The 21,948-nt window shown below is 40.2% G+C and overlaps 1 protein-coding gene across 1 annotated transcript in view; it reads right to left on the reverse strand.

The window, feature by feature from the left end:
• LOC140139753 (ceramide kinase-like) overlaps positions 1-15,479 on the reverse strand; it is a 47,735-nt gene extending 32,256 nt beyond the window's left edge. The window contains 1 exon segment of the mRNA XM_072161461.1: positions 15,133-15,479. Coding sequence (XP_072017562.1) covers positions 15,133-15,280 — 148 coding nt within the window. The 5' untranslated portion in view covers positions 15,281-15,479.
• Positions 15,480-21,948: the final 6,469 nt, after the last annotated feature.

Below are 21,948 nucleotides of genomic sequence, written 5' to 3' on the forward strand. Positions count from 1 at the left end.
CCCACCAGCACCACTATAATAAGGATTGCTTGTTGAATGTTCTATACACTATACCAAATTTCAGACGCAGGTCAAAAGGTTAACTTGTAGGCAACTAAGCAGAATCAGTTCCTGAGATTTCAACACAAAACTTACACATGTTTATTGGTCCTCAACCTGAAATTGACAGACTGAGGGCATCATAAATAAAACCTGTCACATATTATGGACCAAGTTGACAAACCCTGTTTAGTAACCATGGTAACAGAGTAAGAGAGGCAGAGAAATCATGGAAAAATACTTCATCATGGAAAAGTTTCTATGATATAGATATTAATATAATTGCCATTTATTGTTCATAAGTAAAGTACGGGAGTTATTTCTTACTTGAGAAGGCAAACATTGAAACAATAAAATGATGAAGACTCCATAATTTTCAGAATACTACTTAAAGCTATACATTTGAAATGATAAAGTTGGTAACTCCGGAAACAGGGGGCTATACATTGGTTCGTCTCAAGCTTGGTAGTGACGTAGGTTCATATTTGGCTGGTCGCAGTATGGAATTGTGCATGTAAAATTAATTGCGCAGAGCGTACACGCACACGTAACAAGGGGGTAAGGCCCTTCGCACTTGATTATTAGTTTCCTGTTTACCGCCCGCGTCCAAAATTGAAAATCTCAAAATAATTAATTATTTTATTTTTATTTCTAATTTTCTCCTTTAAAATAACTTTCAACTATACTTCTACTTGCCATTTTCTGACTATAATAATATCAACAATAATGATGAATGAACAAAGAGTACAACTCCACCTTCACTTATTTATAAAATCAAATATTGTTGTGAAATAATTAAATGCCCGCTCTAAGTCAAAACGAGTCAATAGTTGCTTGTAATAATTCAAACTAAATAAAGAAAATAAAAGATAATTAATAATTAATAATTAAAAGTCACCTCGTCCCTCTTTCAAAATCTTCAACAGGAAACTAATAATCAAGTGCGAAGGGCCTAATGTTGGCACACTTGCAGTGCAACCGCGGAAAAGCAATGACATCACTACTGTCCTTGAGTTGAAGGTTCCAAAGAATAGCGGGAGACAGGAGTTCGCCCCCCCCCCCCTATTATTTGGGTATGGGCTTGAATCAAATTTTCTGACTCCTCTTGGGCACCCCCCCCCAAAAAAAAACAGGTCGTCATGTCAAAGAAATTTGGTTTTGTCAGCCCCCCTCCCATGTTGAAAATCTTCAAGAGCCACTAATTTGAAACTTCACTTTTAAATACTTGCAGTGCTGATGTGTTAGGATGGTCCAACATAACTTGAATATTTGGTGTGCTATTTGTAGTGCATGATTGTACATCACAGATCTTGGCGCCAACATTGCCATGACCAGTTTGCTGGAACATAATTATTTAACATGTATCGCATATAAAGCCTCATACATGAGTGATATCAAAGTGATACATTGATATACCGTAAAACCTCGTCTACAAGCATATAGAGTGCTTCTGATGAAAACTAAATTAATCCAGGCGCCATTATGGAATTTGAGCAAATAAATTACAGATTCAAGCATATACAAACAAGTATTATTCTAAGACCAATCTATTGTACCGGTATTGGCATATATAAATTACAGATTCAAGCATATACAAACAAGTATTATTCTAAGACCAATCTATTGTATTGGCATATTCACGGTAGTATCGTATTGATTTAGCTTTCATCAAAAACACTATATGCTTGTAGACGAGGTTTTACGGTATGACAGGAATGTGACAAATTCATGTCCCATAGTAAACCAATGGTCAATCAATCAATCAATCAATCAAGAAAGAGAGAAAGAAAGAAAGAAGGAAGGAAGGAAGGAAGGAAGGAAGGGAGAGAGAGTGGAGAGAGAAAGAATGAAAGACATACAGAAAGAAACAAACAAAGGAAAGAAAATATAAAGGGCAGAGAGAGGGAGGGTGGAAACCGAAGAGAAAACAAAAAAATGAAAAAAAAAGGAGAGAAAAAGGGAGCTCGAGAGAAATAAATAAAAAGAGGGTGTTTTGGAACAAGAATTAATACGCGAAAGTATTTCTTATTTCACTTCCTTGCTATTTATAAATCTTTTTGTGCATGAAGCCAACAATGGCAACTCATCAACAAAGACGCAGGATATTCACTGCCCTGTGTTGTTCTTCCAAAATGATAAATCAATATATCAGTTGATTTTTCTTTTCAACATTGGAAACCTTTCAATGAAAGTTTGTTGACCTGTCAGGGACACAAATCACACAATTATAGCAAGGTATATTTTCATGGCATTACATGTACTTTATTGGTGATTTGAACTGTTCAATTTTGCAGTTTCCTAAATTTGCCATACAAAAGGCCACACATTATTAAAGACTACAGGTAAAATAATATTTTTGTTGGCTTTTAAATTCACAGTTCTGCCACAGAAAACATGAAAATATAAACCTGACAAAATATCCCTACTATACAGTAGTAGGAAGTTTGTTCACCTCATAGCTGAACTGTCATCAAGTGTGATGCTGCTGCTGTGTAATTTCACTGGAATTTTTTGTACCACAGAAAATGTCATCTTTTATAACATGGCTGGTGGAGGGGCCAGTGGAACATTTACATACTCTGGTGTATTTATCAATTTCAATGTTTGTGGTTGATAATGTTTTTTTTTGGGGGATTTTAGAGCCTTTTTTATTTGAAATTTTTACAGGACAAAATAATACACAGTCTAAAAGTTGGAAAGAGTTCAAATCACAACTCAAGCATGAAACTTGATAAAAAGGAAAGTTTGTTGAACTGCAGTGTGGGAGTTGCCAACACTATGGCCCACAAGAGCCTCATCCCAATGATATAGTTCAATAACCTCAAAAACATAATCATAGTACAAAATTTGACCTCAAGTTGCAGAATATGTGTTTTTGTACCCAAATCTTCAAAGGTCATTCAATGAATGTACAAATGTATTGGGGTTTAAGAACTGTTCCCCTGATAGATGAGTATGCTGTGGATCCTAGTGCAGCCTTGCTGTGGGCCAAGGTGGGTCAGGAAAGATCAGGAAAACAGGATTTAGGATCAGTGTACTGAGGTATTCAGAACAGACTCTTTTGATTTTGAATGTCATGTTGGATGTTCACCCATTTATTTTCAATTGATTGACTATACTGAAAAAGTGAACTTTCTGCAGCTCTGTCAAATTTTTAAAATTTTGTTATTCTTTACCAAAAATAAACAATACTAGTTGAACCTGTTAAAACCATGAAAACATGACACCCATTTTTGAGTTAGGCACTTTTTCTTGCTTGAGGATATGAACATTTTTGCAATTGTGACATGCAATTTTTCTCATTTCACAGTCTACCTTGAGCATGTTCAAACTACTTTATTTTCTTTTTTCTTTACACAAATGTTTGATATCTTATCCGATCATGGTACGTAATTTAGACCAGAATAACCAGCATCATTATTTCTGAATTGTATGTCCAAAGTAGGCCCTATAAAATACCTACATTTCTGGAAAGGAAATGAGTAGGCCTAAAAGGAATCCCATGGTGATGTCAGATTTATTTTTTATCTCAAATTTATCACTTTTTTACCCTAATTTTTGAGACAACATAAAAACAATTGGTCAGAATAAAAACATTTCAGTTAGCTTTTCATGAGAAAAGAACACAAACAAAAAACAATACATCTCATGCCTTCTTTAGCTTTATTCCCACAATTATCAGTCTAGTATTAATATATGCAAATTTATAACAAAATGAGTAAAACAAGAGTGTTTTTTCATACTAATAATAGAAGTCTACCCACCTGAATATGTTGATACAAATACAAATTGCAAATTGCATTAATCTACCGATTATGCGAAACACAAAAACCCTCTCACACAGAGATTTTCCTGACCTGTCCCTAAGACCGACCTATCGGCGCCTTTGAGTTGAGCGCATGCGCAACGATCCCTGTTCACTCCCCACCGCCCAGAGAAATAACATACCGCAAGGGGTTAAGGAGGCGGGATCAACATATTCAGGTGGGTAGACTTCTATTATTAGTATGAAAAAACACTCTTGTTTTACTCATACTTATACATAGAACTACCCACCTTCAATGTTGATACAAATACAAATTGCATTAACATTGACTAGCACCGCTAATAGGTGGTAGAGGTGCGGTCTGTTATTTAGACGCGAGGTCAGGAAAATCCCATTTTGCTTAAAAAGCAAGATACCAAGAAGATTGCATAAAAAGCAAAAACCCTGAAATTGCTTGAAAAGCAAAAACAAGAATTGCTTAAAAAGCAAAACATAGACTAAAAAAGACAATAGGATTTCAAGAATGTCTACAAGTAAAGTTATTCAATACACTTACGACCTGGTCATTCCTGAAAACAAATAAGGTTAGACAATCAATGATTAAGACATTAATGCTAATTGTTATCTTACCCTTATTGTCTGTTAGTCGAAGTCCTCGTCAAGACTGCTTTTTAGCGAACTTGACCCTGGAGTAAATCCTCTCCGACATTACGCAGATATGTATCAGTAAACGAGAGGCGGTGCTCCAAGATATAGTTTCGCAAATCTCGTTCAGAGTGACCCCTTTCTGAAATGCCCACGAGCCTGAAACTGCTCTAGTAGAATGTGCCGAGGGGCACATGTTCCTTGAACGCTTTAGCATCTACTATGAGCGAAACCAACCATCGTGCTAGTGTCTGTTTCGAAGCTGCCTTGTTAGGTTTAGCATGGGTTATAAAAAGTTGGTCAGTCGATCCCCTAATATTACTGGTCCTATAAATATAGTGTTCGATAGCCCGCACAGGGCACCATAGTCTATCTTCTCGAGAATTGTACATGCCATTGAGGAGAAGACGGATGTAGTCATTCTTATATAGAGTTGATCCGTCCTCAAATCCCCTATGGAGCGCTGCGATAGCCGATTTATAGTTGCTAACTGTGGCTACCTGTAAGCCAGAGTCGAACACTTCCGTGTGAGGAAGTCGGCTATCTGAGACTGAGTTGCTCTGGCAGGAGAGCAATTTGTCTTTTCGCACCACTTGTAGTATCGACCCAGCGTCCAGAATAGATTCCGAGTGTTGAGTCTTCTACCGTCGGCGATGAGGTTAGCAGCTTTTTGTGAAAAGCCGCTCTCCTCGCAGCGTTGCCTGATAACGGCCATGCAGTTAACCTCAGATGACCCAGCTGAATGGTCGGCACCACTGTCTCCAGATCCTGCTGTCTCAGGAGGTCTGGTAACTGTGGAAGAAACCGAGGTGTACCTATGAGAAGGTTCACCATGGGCCGAAACCATAGATGCCTTGGCCAAAAGGGTGCTATGAGTATTATGTTGCAATCTTCGCTGGCTATTTTCTGTATTACTCTCTGTAGCAGCTTAAATTGGAGGAAATGCGTGAGGCCGTCATTCCTCCCCAGTTCAAGTGTAGTGCGTCTACCGCCAGTGCTCTTGGATCTCGCATCCTGGAGCAATATACTGGTAGTTGGTGGTTGCTTGCTGATGCAAACAGATCCACTGTCGGATAAAACATTACTCGGAAGATGGTTTGGACCACCTGAGGAGACAGTGCCCATTCTGTCGGGCCTCGCACTCGACCTCGAGAGAGGTCGTCCGCTAGAATGTTTGTGACCCGGCTATGTGGATAGCCTTGAGTGACATTCCTCGATGGTGACACTTCTTCAACAAGCGAAGAGTGTGCATGCACAACAGGGGAGATTTTGTACCTCCTTGTTTGTTGATGTATGCTACCACCGTCGAATTGTCCGACTGCACTATGAACTTGCAACCCATCAACTGATCTTCGCACGCCTGGATCGTTCTTTCTACCGCCCAGAGTTCTAACAAGTTGATGTGAGACTTGGCTTCCGTTGGGGACCACAGGCCCGAAGCCGCCTGATCCTGAATATGACCCCCAGCCCATCTTCGACGCGTCCGTCGTGATGGTAAGCTGAGGGAGCGGGGCAGGACATCTGACCCCTATGTTCAGGCTGGCCGTCGTGGACCACCACTTGAGTTTGTCGCGGATCAGTTCCGACATTGGAACCATCCTGTAAACTGAGTGGCAACTGGGTCTGTAAACGCCAGTAGGTGCAGCTGAATTGGTCTCATATGCATACGACAATTCGGCACCAGGTCTACTAGACTGGCCATGAGTCCTAACACTCTTAGCCAAGCAGTGGCTGGAGCGTGACTTTCTGCACTGAGAATCTTGACGCATTGTATTATGTTCATAATTCTCTCCGGAGAGGGCCTGGCCAGGCCCTCCGATAAGTGCAGACGGGCCCCCAGAAACTGGGGGATCTGTGTCGGGACGAAGTTTGATTTCTTCACATTTATCACAAAACCCAAACTCGTCACGGTCTCTGGAACCATTTTTATATGGTGTAGAGCCTCTACCCGCGACCGACTGTATATCAGCCAGTCGTCAAGGTAAACGCACAGATTGACGCCCTTTCGTCTGAGATAAGCCGCCACTGTCTTTACTATACGAGTAAAGACCCGTGGGGCTGTGGAAAGACCGAATGGAAGACATCGAAACATGTATGTCTGGTCTTTCACCCTGAACTTGAGCCATTTCTGGTCGTTCGGGTGGATGGGTACATGAAGGTACGCATCTTTCAAATCTATTGACGTTGCCCAACAATCTTTGATTGGACATGTCAGAACAGTTGCCAGAGTCTCCATCCTGAATCTTCGTGGTTTGATATATTTGTTCAATGGTTTGAGATTCAGGATGGGACGCCAGTCTCCAGTCTTTTTGGGAGCCAGAAAGAAGCTCGACCAAAACCCCCCCTTGAAAGGGGGGGGGAAGACTGGGACTATGGCATTTTTCTGAAGTAGATTTGAAACTTCGGAGAGCAGTACCTGCCTCTGAACTAGAGAGGCTGGTAATCTTGTCTCCCTCTGCAGGTTCTGCGACGGAGGGGTTGTGGTAAACTCTAACTGATAACCCCTGCTCACTACCCCAAGCACCCATGAGCCGGGCTGATGGTTTCCCATGCCCAGGCGTATGTCTGTAAGCGGCCGCCCACCTGTGGGGAAACCCCTGGTGGAGGGTTCACCAGTAAAGGTGAACACGCGGCCGCCCGTGCCCTCAGGCACGAGACGACTTTCCCCCATGAGCGTACTTTGCTCTTGGAGGATTGCCGCCCGCTCCTGTGCCTGCTCTCTTCTTACCCCGAGGGCGGAAGAGGCGGCGCTGGCAGGTGCTTGAGCTTGTGGCGTCACATTGGAAGAGGCTTGTCCGGTCACCTTGACTTTGGCATGACCTCTTGACCTCCTCTTCCTAGACTTGCCTTTCTTGGTTAAAGACGAAGTCTTTTCCTGCAGAGCTCTCTCTTGGGTGAGTTTAGTTGCGAGTGCATCAACCACTGAACAAAACCCATCACCAAAGAGTGAGGCTTGTGCCACCGGAGTCTCTTTCAACTTTTCTGACAAGTCTTTGTTGAAAACGAGATTCAACGAGGCACAAGCGTTCTCCCGCCTAAGTAGGACTGCTCTGTGAGTCAGTAGCATAGATTCCTCCATGATAGTAGAGGAAAGCTTTGCCGCTAGCTCACAATCCCGATAAAGATCGGAATCCTCCCCACACAGCTCCTTCACTTGATGACCTACACTCGAGGTCAACAAAGAAGAAAAGGCTGAAAGTCTGGTAGATACTCTGAGAGAATTATCCACCGACTTTAATTGTTCCTCCCAATATGGGGAGAACGATTGTGGGTGGTTCTTATTCACTTGGTGAGGTAAGAACTTAGCAACGTCCCCTTCTATACCTGGGCACCGGAACATTCCGTTATAGTCCTTCTCAGACACACGGAACGTTTTCCGTGAGGTCGGCCCTCTATAAGACAAGGATCCACGATGATCTCCTTTCTTATCAAGAGCCTGCCAATAGCCAAGTATTTCGGCAGGAAGAGTGACACCAGATAATGTGTGTAGTCCACTACCTACCCCCAAGCCTCCTAGAAGGACGCTTGGTGTCTCCTCGGTTACCTCAGGACCATACGTCAAGTCTAAGTTACGAGCTAGACGACGTAACGTGTCCGGGGTCTCCTTCGGAAAACCGGGTGGTATAGAATCTACCCCACTAGACGTTGACTCACTTGCGCCCTCAGTACGGGCCGGAGGAAATGACGTCATCTCCTGTGACGTTCCCTCCTCGCCAGAGTCTTCCTCACCCTCACTGGTATCTGAATCCGACCCAACACCGATCTGTGATTCAGACTCCTGTGTTTCAGAAGTGTTTGTCATGGTCGATCCCTCAGTGTAACCTGATAGGAGACCCGACATAACGCCAACTGAAGGGGAGGACACGCCTGCACCTTGCGATGCATTAGGTGTCACTGGGAACGTAGGCTCGCTAGTTACCGTTATCGGTGTCGACCGCCTACTCGGCTGCTGTCGCACTGGTACCGACCTAGGTGCTCTACGTTCCCTACCCGAAGTACCCCAGTATTCTGAACTTGAGTCTGTCCAAGTCCGAACATCTGCGGGTTAAACCAAGGAGGAACACATCCCCACATTGCTGCGGATTCATCCACGGCCCAGCATTGGGGAAATTCCCTTGATTAACGGGTATACCAACTCCTGGCACCCCCATGCTTGTTGCCACTGTCCGGTCTGTGGTACAGTAGTATACAAGTTGGGATTGGGCGCGGTTAGCATGGTTGGCAACTCTCGACCTTGCGGGAAAGTTGAATGACCGCTGGGTCCCTGCTGACTAGTTGATTGATAAACACTAGTATAACCTCGAGGATTATCGACCGTATTGGGAGAATCCGAGGTCAGCGCTGCTTGATTGAACACTTGATGTAGTGTACTTGGGGAGTTATTCATCATTGAATAATTCGACCCATCAAGCATGACCCTAGGTGATCGACTATCAAAAGGATGAACATCCTCTTGAGACCGCTCATGAGTAACTTGAGCAGTCGGATCAATACCTGATGATAATAACTTATCAGGGGGCTCGCCCATGTCCACGCTACCCTGGATATCCCGGGTTGCATGTAACGGGGTGCCAATGATAGGCTCGAGGTAGCACCTTCCGCATCTACCGATCCTTTCATTACTGATCTAGTCTCGTTCACGGGGACCCCGTTACTAGAAATTGGGTCTACCACTGGCTCCGTTTCTTTCGAGAGGTTTCCCCCTGTACTCCGAACTAAGCCTAGTGGGTCCCTTGTCACTTTCGGGATCGCTCCCTTACTGGTGGCAACACTAGATGCTGGCACCCCCGTGTTCAACAGAACAGACTGTTTACTAGCGAGAGAACCAGTATCAGATCCTCCTATTTTCCGGGGGTTATTCACCCCTGTACTAATGGGTAGATCTTTGGAACCAACCACTTTCCGGGGGGTGACCCCTGTACTCATGAGTAAGTTCGATGAACCCTGCACTTTCCTGGGGTTTCCCCTGTACTCATAACTGGGTTCATTGTATCGAGACCAGCTGTGTTCCCGGCACTTGCGCACCTGTACTAACTGCTGGTCCCAACTCTGACATTTTCTGTGGCACTACAGTCGCACCCCTACTCGTGTCTGAGCCTTTAGACCCCAATTCAGGATTCCCGGGGGAACCTGAACCAGAGAAAAGGGCAGGAGCCCTAGCATCGGTAGCCCCTTGCCGCCTAACTTAAGCGGTAGCGGCCTCCTTTGCTATCACGCTACGTTTCTCAACTAACTTACCCGACTTACCACCTTTTGAAGGTCTCTGCTTGGATGGTCTAATTCCCAACTGCTGCCCTCGCTCCAAAGCGTCAAACTGCTCCTCTGAAATCCCTATACATATGGTACATCTGGCGGAACGCTTGAACACTCACGATGAACATAACAAAGTAAATGAGGGTCCCAGCCAGGAACCGGTGATGGGCACTTAGCACATCGACGGGAAGACATAATAGGATACAGGTCACTTCAAAGTACTAGCAAGATGGTATAATCTTTATTATGGTAATTAGATTTCGATTAAATTTTATTCAATCTACACAGAGAAGCGGCACAAAATAGAGATTATATAGAATATATCTCTATAAAATATGACTATAAAAACCCGTCACTCGACTTCGATATAGCTTCACTGATAGTAGCAATCCACCATCACACAACTTTCACCTACTGTACGTCTCTGGTATGTTGTCACTAGTCTAATTCTAACAACTGCCAAGAACAACAGGGAAAACGCTATATGAGTATAACAAGTTACGGATATCATATATAGAATAAATTGTGTGATTAAACTATACAGCGGACGCTCTAGCAATGCCTTCCAAAAGCTAGGCAATCACACGGTAACAAAGGGCGTATCTTAGATTAGCGACCGCCATGTTTTGGGCGATCGCGGGAATCGAAAAAATTCGACTAAAGGACACATCCCGATAGTTTAATCAGTTTAAAAGTGCCCCATGATACTTAACACTCTCCGCTATAACTGCTATCCTTCCGATTGCAATACACGGCTGTTTTTAGTACACAAAATCGTTCGCCAGCTAGCACGACCGTCCGGAGCTCATAAGCAACACGTCTTTCTTGGGCGGTGACAAAAATTTTGAACAGGGATCGTTACGCATGCGCTCAACTCAAAGGGCGCCGATAGGTCGGTCTTAGGGACAGGTCAGGAAAATCTCTGTGTGAGAGGGTTTTTGTGTTTCGCATAATCGGTAGATTAATGCAATTTGCAATTTGTATTTGTATCAACATTGAAGGTGGGTAGTTCTATGTATAAGTATCAGGATTTTCCTAAAAATGGGCAATTTTGTGAATCTTTAGAAGCCTGTATCTTCGGTCTTCGCAACGGATTGTCCGATTCAGGCGATTCAAAAAGTTTTGAAAATCGTTTTGCAGAAGGAACAATCCTGGCAGAAAAAGTAATTCCAGGTGTGGGTTTGAAATTTTCATGTGGCCCCCTAAATATAATGCTAAATATAGCATTATCTTTTATAAATGTTAGCTTAAAACATAGCGCTATAACTTCATCTTCAAAATACTACACCCCTTAATAAATTTGTGACTATTTTTGCATTTTTCTCAAAAAGTAATAACACACTGGTAACAAAAGTTATGCATAGGGGCAAGAAATCCAGTTACTACACTGGAATTTCAGTGACTCAAGACAGGCGGTACATATAAGAGGTACTGCTAGGATGTACCTTCAATCTTAACATTTAACCACTTGTCTTGAATCAATGGAATTTCTCAGTGAAGTAATATTATTGGATTCCTTGCCCCTATAATACATAACTTTTGTTACCAGTGTGTAGTTATTTTTTGAGAAAAATGCAAAATTAGTCACACATTTTATCAGGGAGTGTAGTACCACCTTTAGGAAGTGAATCTTCATCTAGAAGAAAAGCATATCAATCAAGAGCTAAGAAATCTCAAATTAATTATGTTTTTCCATAGAGGAAGAGTCATAGATAGTAGTTAATATTATGTATCCATATTTCATAATCACATTCATTCTTTCAATCACTGTAACTTCCAGGTCCATCACCTCGAGGCTTCAGTTCCTGGGAAGTGGGGCAATTGATTGTATGCACTAATCATTGAATGAAAAATTTGATAGCGGGAAAGTTTTCAGCCATAATAATTCCTTTTTCTTGGGTTGTAGTGAATATATCTCCGGTCACAAATGCCGTGGTGCTGGGAAAAGCACTCGCTTTAGCCTTCTTTCACTCAGTTTGGATTCTGTGTTCTCCAGTCGAGTGTACGCTGTAGAATTGAGTATTTTTACTTGCATTCTGGAATCCTCTTTTGATTGTGTTTTGAGATTGGGATTCAGATTCCTCAGTCGGGTGGTTGCTGACGAATAGAAATTGGGTTGATCCTTTTTGCTCTTGCGTTGGAATCCCCCATTTTGTCTGGTTTTCTAGGGTTGTGCGCAAACCCTGTGCTTTTATGCTATAATGGCTGGAATCTTTACAGATTATATGAAAATAAAATTATTGCCTATCCTGATGGTCAATATTAAGTTTGCCAAAAGATTTGCATTCCTTGTGTTTCCTTGTCTCCGTCGAGGTCTCCGTCTGCAGGGTTATATATTTTTGTTTTTAAAAAACGAATATTTTGACAAAAATGAGAAAACATTCCCCAGACTTTGATGTGCTCAGAAACAAATTCAGCGCTATAAAGACAATTATGATTATTTTCTTTAAATATCTCTGATTTTGTCACTACTACAGCTACAATGTAATATACATTGTAAAGTACATTGCAGTTAAATCATTGAGCTCCTCACACTCAGGAGGATATCATTATCAACCAAGTACCAAGTAAGAAAAATTGAACAAACATTAAGAAAGGGATCATCAATATTCTGTCGGTCGGCATGACGTCACTTGCGATAGATCGCTTCTTCCCACTGGCTGCTTTTGTAGAGATTTTGCTGTTCCATCTAGCCCCCTCGAACACAAGTGTCAAGGGACACTTTACCGTTGCTCTCAATGGGGAAAATCACAAAACTGCACTATAAAATAAATACCTATTGGGCCAGAGCCAAAATTCCCGTTTGTGGCGGGACAGAATTTTGATAGACCTTTTAAATTGTACATGTAGCTCTGTGACTGTTTATTTTATGGATTCTTCATGTTCTTATATAAACAAGTAAGAGAGTCTACACAGTTTGTTTAAGTTACAGACTACATTCACACACAATTCCACAGTAGGCGGAGGCGCTGTCTTTAGCTTTGGACATTAAATTATTTTCCACCCGACTTACCCGGGTGAAAATAAAGAAAATAATTAAATATCCAAATTCCAAAGCTATTAAGTTACGGTACGCTAAAATAATAGGTGCCTCCACCTAATGAAAAGTTCAATTTCAAAATAATTATCAAAGACAAGGCAAATTGGTATTATTTGTGCTTATATGTAGTTTTCAGAAGAGAACTTTGACCAGCGGTCTGTAAATTTGGCGCAGTTTATGGCGTATATCATTGAGGGAAGGCTATAGGAGGGCGTCCAGGTGTCATTTGGATGCCCTGTTTTCAATTTGGACACCCTAAAATTCTGATTATTTTTTAAATGGAGTGTCAAATAGGAAGTGGACACCCTGATTTTGTAGGGTATTTTGACCATTTTGGACACCCTAAAGATGCACCTCTGGCTAATGCCTTGTATGGAAGTGGGGTTCTGCAAATGCATTGGAATCAATCACATCATCATCACATTGCCATCCACCACTCATTCCCTGGTCAAACTGCGTAGCAACGCATGACATTGCTCTTTTACGCGAGGGGTCAGGGCAGGCGTCGAGACAGACACTGCTGAAGTAATTTGCTGAATGGTATAGAAAATTGGAATTGAACTGAAAGGCTTACAAATTTCGCGAGGGTGTCCCCTTTGACACTACGTGCGAGTGAGAAGTGGGTAAGTGCACTGCCACTGAATGGAACAAGACTGACGGCAACATGCCCGACCGAGAGCGGGACCGAGGGTCAGAGAGAATGATCAACATCATTCTAACCTTGATCAAGGGTTTTTCTCCTAACTTTTTTCTCTATTCATGCCATCTGTCTGTGACTTGACCAAGAGACCCATAGTACGGTACTAGTAGTTTCATATTATACTGGACTAGTCCTCAGATTTTCGTTCGAATCCCGGGGGTGCCAAGGCCCACTTTTTTCTTCATCTTCTCTCCTTTTTCGTTTCTTCTTTCCCTTCCGATAGCAAAAAAAACCACGGGTAGGGTTAGGGTTTATGCATGTTTTTCCTAGTTATTCGCGCAAGACATACAAAAGTATACATTTTTATGAAGGCAAGACATCAATAAATCTTAATATAAATTTAATACAGATTTGGGGTAAAAACAACAATTATGAAGAAAATCACAAAAAGTGAGTTTTTGGCAATATTTGTTAGGTACATCATAACAAAAAACACTTTTTCCAAAATATTTTATTTTGTTTTTAGCTCAATCTTGAGGCTCCATTCCAAAAACGTTTTTTTGATTTTTTTGATATGGGCCTTATTTTTCGAGATATTGACCATAAGGCATCAAATTGAACTTTTTAAAATTCACAAACGCCTATTTGCACAAAATGATGCTTAAAATCGGAAATAGACCAAATAATAAAAAAATGAGAAAACCGTTTCTGAAGTCGATCATGCTTTTTATGATGAGCATAATTGCTTATCTATAGATGCTGTATTTATTGAGTTATTGTGTACCTAAATCGTCATTTTACCGAGAAAATGAACATTGAAATAAAGGCTGTTGAAGTTAAAAAGTGATTACATTTTGCACTTTCATCGAACCTCACAGGAGAATGCGGCAGTTTTCGTTTTTGTACCTTATATTACGTGAACATCGGGTAAATCCACAGCCCCTTGAGAAGTTTGAGCGAAATCCATTCATAACTTGATATTTAAATCGGGGAAAGAACTTGAAAAAAACCCCACATTTTATCAGCTAAAACGGAGCCATTTGACCACTAGGTTTTTGTGAAATCAGTGCTTCCGTGGTGTTTCCATAAGATGCGCCGCGCATGCAGATAAGCGTTGCATATGCGTAGCGTATTTGTGCGTTAACAAATTGTGTGATACGCAACGCGATGCGTTGTTGCGCGCGTGTACCCTGCTGGTACAACAAAGATTTTCTTTCCTTTTCAATTTCAAACACGAGTGGAATAGTGAAATAAAATCCTTAAAATATTGCAGTTGGAGTTTACAAATCTGGATTTTCATTCCTTGTACATGTATTTATAAAAAACATAACAAAGTACAAACATATCAAAAAAACTCAATTTTGCGAATGAAACAATGTCTAGAGTACACAGCTGCCTTAACCCTAACCCAACTAGGTCTCGCTAAAGCTCACTATTAAAACCACTCTGCGTGTAAGTGCATGCATTCCACAGGACTTGATGACGCAATCAGCCCAAGTCATATATACCCAGGGAATCGTTGGCCGGGCCAACGTCACCTGTGTGGCTACATGCTGGGGATCTTCTGCGTGGCATGCGAGGGGTTCGAGGTTCGAATCCCGGGGGTGCCAGCCCATGATTGAGTGACTTTTTTCTTCATCTTCTCTCCTTTTTCGTTTCTTCTTTCCTTCCGATAGCAAAAAACACGGGTAGGGTTAGGGTTAAGCTTAAATTTAACAGAATAATACATATAATAGTCAACACACTCACTCTGTGACGAATTATTTTGAAACAATTTCCAACTCAAAGATTCCTCTGTCAACGTAACCTCGTGTATTTTGCCATTGATTTGTAGTCGCTCCTCAATGCTGCCACTGCAGCGTTTTTCTTCACATTTCGTTACTTCAGCCTCGGCCATTTTCGCTCACGAATAAATTCAACATTCCATCGCCATATCGATTCCACAATATCCTCATTAATTTATTACGTTGTATCTGCACTTAAAGTTCGATGTATGTTCGTATAATCGTTGTATTGTTGACAAATGCAGTGCTTTCACTTCCTTCGATCAGCGGCTCCTTTGGTTTTATGTCGGCAATGCTTTATTTACATCTGAGCAGGTTTTTAATAATACCACACAAGGCTCACTTTCCTCATTCAAACAATTAGGGATTCTGGTCTCTTCGCAGTCTATGAAAAAATGGCTTGTAGAAAACATAACAACGGGGAAAACTATTTGCCAAATATCCCTTGGCTAACTTTGCTAAAAAATTCAAAATTTGTTGATTCCCCCCCCCCTAATGCCCCCCGAAATTTTTTTCCTGGCGCCGCCACTGTCAAAATTGGGTTCAAAATCAAGATAATACCTATGCCTTCCTCGAGGCAGTAATTTCAGGTAGGCCTAGATTGTGTTTCAGTGGCAGGAGCGCAGGGGCCTATATGTGGGCAATTCCAAGCAAAAGTGGACATGACTCAAAAAAATAAAATTGCCTCTATGTATTTTTTTTATCTTTCATATTATTCCAAACAGATGTAATGTTCAAGTTCTAAACTTTTTTCGGTATTTTTCTAACATTTTGTTTAAAAAAAAAAAAAATTTCGGAGAGTGTATTTTTAGTCGAAAAATCCTGTTCAACTTGGATATTTTCCAAATGGGCCTATTTTATTACACAGGGGCACTTTTATTTTTAATTTGATACAATTTATATCTATGAAATATGGTCTTCAAGAAATATCCATCACATTTTGAATAGTCCCCCGACAATTTTTTTCTTTCATTGTGTTTTCATAGCACTAAATATGATGTAGCACGAGTTACCGAAAGATGCATTTTTTATATATTTACAAAATGTTGGCAATTTAATTGATGCCACTTATTATTTTCCTTCTACTAGTAGTGCCTTGAGTAAAAATAGGAAATTAATATACAAAACACTATCCATCACATAATAATGACCCATTAAAAACTGTAGCACGAGTTACCAGTAGCACGAGTTACCGATGTTGCACGAGTTACCATAGCCCACTTCCCCCTGTACCAGCAAAGGTAATGCAATTACCACTTGGCAGCAATAGAGGATCTCCCAACTACATGAATATGCATTTATATGTGACCATGGTAACAGCTTTCTAGCATCAGTGTAGCCAGTGGGTGGGGGGGGGGGGGGGTAAGGGGGCAGACTGCCCCATGACAAAGTAGAATTAATGCAGTTCGTAATTAAGGTGCCCCCCCCACACACACACACCCCACCCTCACACACACAAGTGTGTAAATAACATTAACAAAGGTTTGTAAATAAAAAATAATATTGAATATTCAAATAAGCTCATTAATATTCATAAATATGCAAATAACATGACACAAAATTATACAGCACATCAGGCCACCATATCCAACCAAACCGAGTTTGAAGTTGATTGGTTATTGCGTTTAAGCTGCAGAGTGGATTAATGAAAATGTAGGCAAAATTTGCAAATAAGCTCATTAATATTCATAAATACATGTATGCAAATAACATAACAAAAAACTACACAGCACATCAAGCCACCATTATCCTATCACCATACCGGTACCAAGTTTGTAGTTACCGTGTTGGAGCTGCACAGTGGATTAGTGAATTTACTTCCCCCGGATAGCAAAACAAAGAAAGAAAGAAACAAACAACCAGGCAAGCACACATATGTGTGGGGCCAAAAATTAAAGAGAAAAGTGCCCTCCTAACAGGAAAATGAAAGTAAAAATATGGAAGGCAAAGATAGAGAAAAGATTCAAGGAGCCAGTTTCCACCCCGATCATGTGCAAAAATAGTGTAAATACCAAATTTTTGCACACACCAATAAAGTCCTTTTTTGAGACTTTACTTTGTACAGTCTCTCTAAAAAACATGCTACATGTATAGTTTATATCCCACTAATTAATACAGGTCTGGTCAAAATGATGCAACCAAAATGTTAGTCCCTCCCCCTCCCCTAGGATCTCTAGCCTAAGAACCAATCAATTAATACAGACTGGAAATCCTGAGATTAACAGCCACAGTGACATTGTTGATACTGAGATTTGTATAGTTCTGAGATTTGTGTAGGAAATTGGTTTGTTGTTGAGTGTAATGATGCTCATTTTGCAGGTGAAGTGATTGAAATCAGGCATATTGTATTTCAGTAATGCACCAAGCAAGAAATCACAGGAAATTGTCTCAACCAAAAGATGACCAAACATTCTATGCCTCAGAAAGCAATTTAAAAAAACTCTAGCCGATCATTGTAAATAACCATGAACATTACAAGTTTTGTGAACGAATTTAGGGTCAAATAACCTGGAAATAAAAGTTTTATCAATTGTTGATTGTTCAAGTTAACTATTTAAATTTAAGCCCTAGTATGATGAAATAGCCAAACAGGATGAAGCAAGGCATTTTACTTGAAAGTACATGTATGTAATGCTGGGATGTATGTATGTAATGTGTGTGGTACATTGTACATTGTATGCTGAATGCTGATACATACACTGAATAGTGTTATTTGTACATAGATGGGTTATTTGGGGGTTATTTGTACATAGATTGAGTTATTTGATCATTACACCAGTTGTTGAGGAATTGTTATCAAAAAAATTTGACATTTAGATGAACAATACCATTTTATATATGACCGGACAAACTGTAGCACGAGTTACCGTAGCACGAGTTACCATGTTTTTTGCCAGTCAATGTAAAACTATGAGGGGCACAACTTTTTAATGTATACCAAAACAAACCTTATCATAGCAATTACTTCTCATATAATCAATAAGACTTTAGTGTTTTTTGTTTTAGAACACCATCCAAATAAAAATGAGTGATTTTTAAGCATGTCACAGCTCGTAGCACGAGTTACCGATTTTTACAGCTGTCCCATACGTACAAAAGTTGATATCCTGAATTAGCAATACTATGAGGATCTAGCCTTGAATGTTGGGTATTAAAATACAAAAATAAAGATTCCAATCAAATAAGTTTAAAAGCTGGAGCACAAATTATGTAAAAGGACACCCAAAAGTGTAGCACGAGTTACCATGGAATTGCCCATATGATGATATTTAAAGTAGGCCTACCGGTATATAAGTCCCGGATAAAAATGATACATTTCCAGGAAGGAATAGGGGGGGGGGATAAATCCAGCCCAATATTTTGCCAGGAGGCATGATGGTTCATACAAGGCCCCTTCCCCCAATGTTGACGCCTCAGTAGGCCCCCTATGTGGGTTTTGAGCCCCAAAAGTGCAACTTTTTTGCACGCTTCGCGCGGATTTGTACCATAAACTTATTCCGTCGCCAAAATGCGCTGGATTCACTATAATTAGGTATGTCACAGTGGCTGCACAATAATTCTGCTACACTGTGCATGCAAGCATAACAGTGAATTGAAAAGGGCGCGCTTCAAATTTGGCCAATTTTAGAAAACATCCATGTCGATAAATGAATTTCCTCATATATGCTTCATTTATCCAAATTGTTTAAATGTTTAATATATGGTGTGTGAAGCCTTTCCGAGGCTAACAGCGGGTCCTCAAAAATTAAAAATTGTTTTGTTTAAGAGATACTGCCTGTTTTTATGGATTTTTGAAGATCGCTCATAAATCAGTAAATATAGGCCTACTGAAGTAAAGGGACCTACCACCATTTAGCTGAAATACTAATCTTTCTTAGCATGTACATTATTTTCGTCGACAACGAATGAAACACTTCCCTAAAACTAGTTGAAGCAAAACATTAATCCATGATATTTTTAGGGAGTCATTTTCCAAACCACAATAGCTCTAAGCCATTGTGTGCAAGGCCATACTATTTTTGTATACGCGGTGCAGTAGAATGGGTGTTCCTTTTACCGATTGTCCTCCCTTGTTAATCCAGATGACAAAATGTTAATTTAAAGTCTCATTGCAACTGAATTTTTATTTTTACTTTTCGGACTTGGCTTTGAGTAATGGTGACACATACCATGTTTACAGTAAAAATGAAAATTATATTCCAGACACCGTCAAAATGTCAAACTTTTCATTTTTTTGCATTGTTTTTAAATAATTAACTGCAGTTCATTTATTCAACCTCATAACAGGATCATACTTAAAAAATTTATGATGAATGAACAGACGTTCATTAAATATTGAAAAAAACCCAAAATTACTCATGCCTAATTTGCATAATAATATCATAAATACATACTTAGCTGTAATTACCTAATTTGCATAATTAATTACTTTTTGGGAATTTTTTGTTATCAATTGAAAGAACTTTGTATACATATGTGCGCAAAAAAACCCGCACCTTTATATCATGTAGCCTACGGTTTTCTATTGGCATCAATTTTGCATATTAATTAGCTGAACTTAGTCATTTTTTGAGATTTAATTTGTCTGCAGATTGGCCGAAATTGCTAAAATAGTATATTGGTTAATTTATTATAATTATTCAATGATAGATTTTTAAATTTTGTTTTCTGTAATGAAGTCAGGAAAGATAGGCATTTAACATGTGATATTTAAATTAACGCTGCTTTTTCAACCAAGCGTCCAAATAAACCTTCAAAATCTCGAAATGTGCCAATTATTTTGTCATTACAACCATTTGTGGCAGGATTTCATTCCATCTACGAGCATCTTTAAATTGACACTACATCACAATGCATTGACCGATTTCAATTCTGTTTTTTGATTTTGATGCTTTAATAAAGCTTAATAATGTAGGAACATTAAATAACATGTTTCTGCTGCGATTATTTTTGAGGTGATATGCCTACTATAATTCAAGAAATTCCTCCCCCATCCCCTAGACTATGCCATAGTCGATTTTTGATTAATCATGATGAACGCATATGAACTCGAAATTATAGGCCTAATGATATATAGGCTTCCCGCTTATAGTCCTATTTTGTGAGTTATTGTTTGGATAAACTTGGGAATAATGATGACGAAAAGATATGGCCATTATCGCTTTTCATTATTAAACAAAAGCGATAAAACAGTTTAAACAGTTTAAACAGTTAATCAAAGTGGCTCAACACAATGCCTACGAATTGATAATTCTAATTAGAATATAGATCTAATTATAATTAAATAAAACTAAAACAAACTTTTACTCAAACGCAAAACATTAGTGTAAAATCTTGAATAAATTATGCGAAAATAATTTCAAGGTGATTTCCATTGAAAAAATGGAACTGGTAAAAGACCTACAAAGGGTATGTAAAGTTACTTAAAATCATAAAGAGATGATTATTTAACCAAAACAGCATTAATTTGTCCATAATCATGATAATTGAAAAATTTAATTGAGGTTTATAAAATTTGGTGTGAGCGACCACTGAAGCGAAGCCAAAATGTCAAAGTCATTTTTTTTGCATACCGGACTAATGCCTTGCGGGGCAAGTTTTTCCCGGGTTTAATCCACCCAACCAATCCTGAGCAATTGGTAATCCCCGAATAATACCAACCTGACCTGAAGAGTCCCGAAACATTTGGAACAAATCTGCCCAATTCAGAACGATTCTACTTTTTTATTATTATTTTTTTTGCACACCGGACCCCCAGGGTGGTACTCAATGATACGGGGACGTATCGCAAACATATAGGTAGCATTTTCAGCCTTTTAGGCTATTCTGGCAATTCTACTGATGTAAAATCACAATCGAGTACCAATTTTTTGTTCTTTTCAACCATTTTTTGACAATTCAAGCCGATTGTCCCCCATGCACATTGGCGCTAATGGGGGAAGGTGAAACGTGACCTGTATGCCTTGGGGTGGGGGAGGGGCGATTCAGCGCATTCTGCGCCCCTCCAAGTAGCTCCAAGCTGAGCTCCAAGTGATGAAAGTCAAAAAAAAAAATTGGGGGGGCTTGACGCAGTGACGGCAATGCGGGGAAATTACACTTGAAACTTTTCTACTGTGCAAAATTGTTTGTTGATTTCCCCCTCCCCCATGATTTCTCGCGCTCCACGCGCCGCATGTATATCCTTGGGCCCCGGGCGCCACAACCTGAACCCCGGGCAGCTACGCCATTGTGGCCAAAAATTCACTGGCAGTATGCCGGAAGGGGGGGGCATATGGAAAGGTTTCTATACAAAAACGATTCTCTTATTTTATAAACCATCATGCGCACAGTTTCCACCTAGTACCTCGATACACCTAACACCTGAACACACATTTTCGTCCAAGACCTTCCAAGCCGAGAACAACAAGCAGTGAATGTCTCCACCACAGTCTTTGATTACACTAACACTGCACTGTTGAGTCAGTGCATAGTAATGTAAGAGCTGTGGAGCTTCTAGCTGAAAAATGGACCTCTTTGATTGGTTTTTATCGAAACCTATAGTGTTCCCTTCATCCAATCAGAATTGTTTTTATATCAAACGAAATCTAACACTTCCCCCTAAAAACAGTTATCGTCACTAGGTCAACAGATATATAACGCAATTCAAATGTTATACACTCATAGAAATTGTTCGTTGGCATTACTCAGTAAGTTGATGTAAGTCGTTGCGTCAACTTTCCGAGTAATGCCAACGCGTACAATTTTGAGTAACGCTGACTCGATATCATTATGTTGGTCGCAC

The sequence above is a fragment of the Amphiura filiformis genome, chromosome 18, assembly GCF_039555335.1.
Source record: "Amphiura filiformis chromosome 18, Afil_fr2py, whole genome shotgun sequence".
NCBI classification, from domain to species: Eukaryota; Metazoa; Echinodermata; class Ophiuroidea; order Amphilepidida; family Amphiuridae; genus Amphiura; species Amphiura filiformis.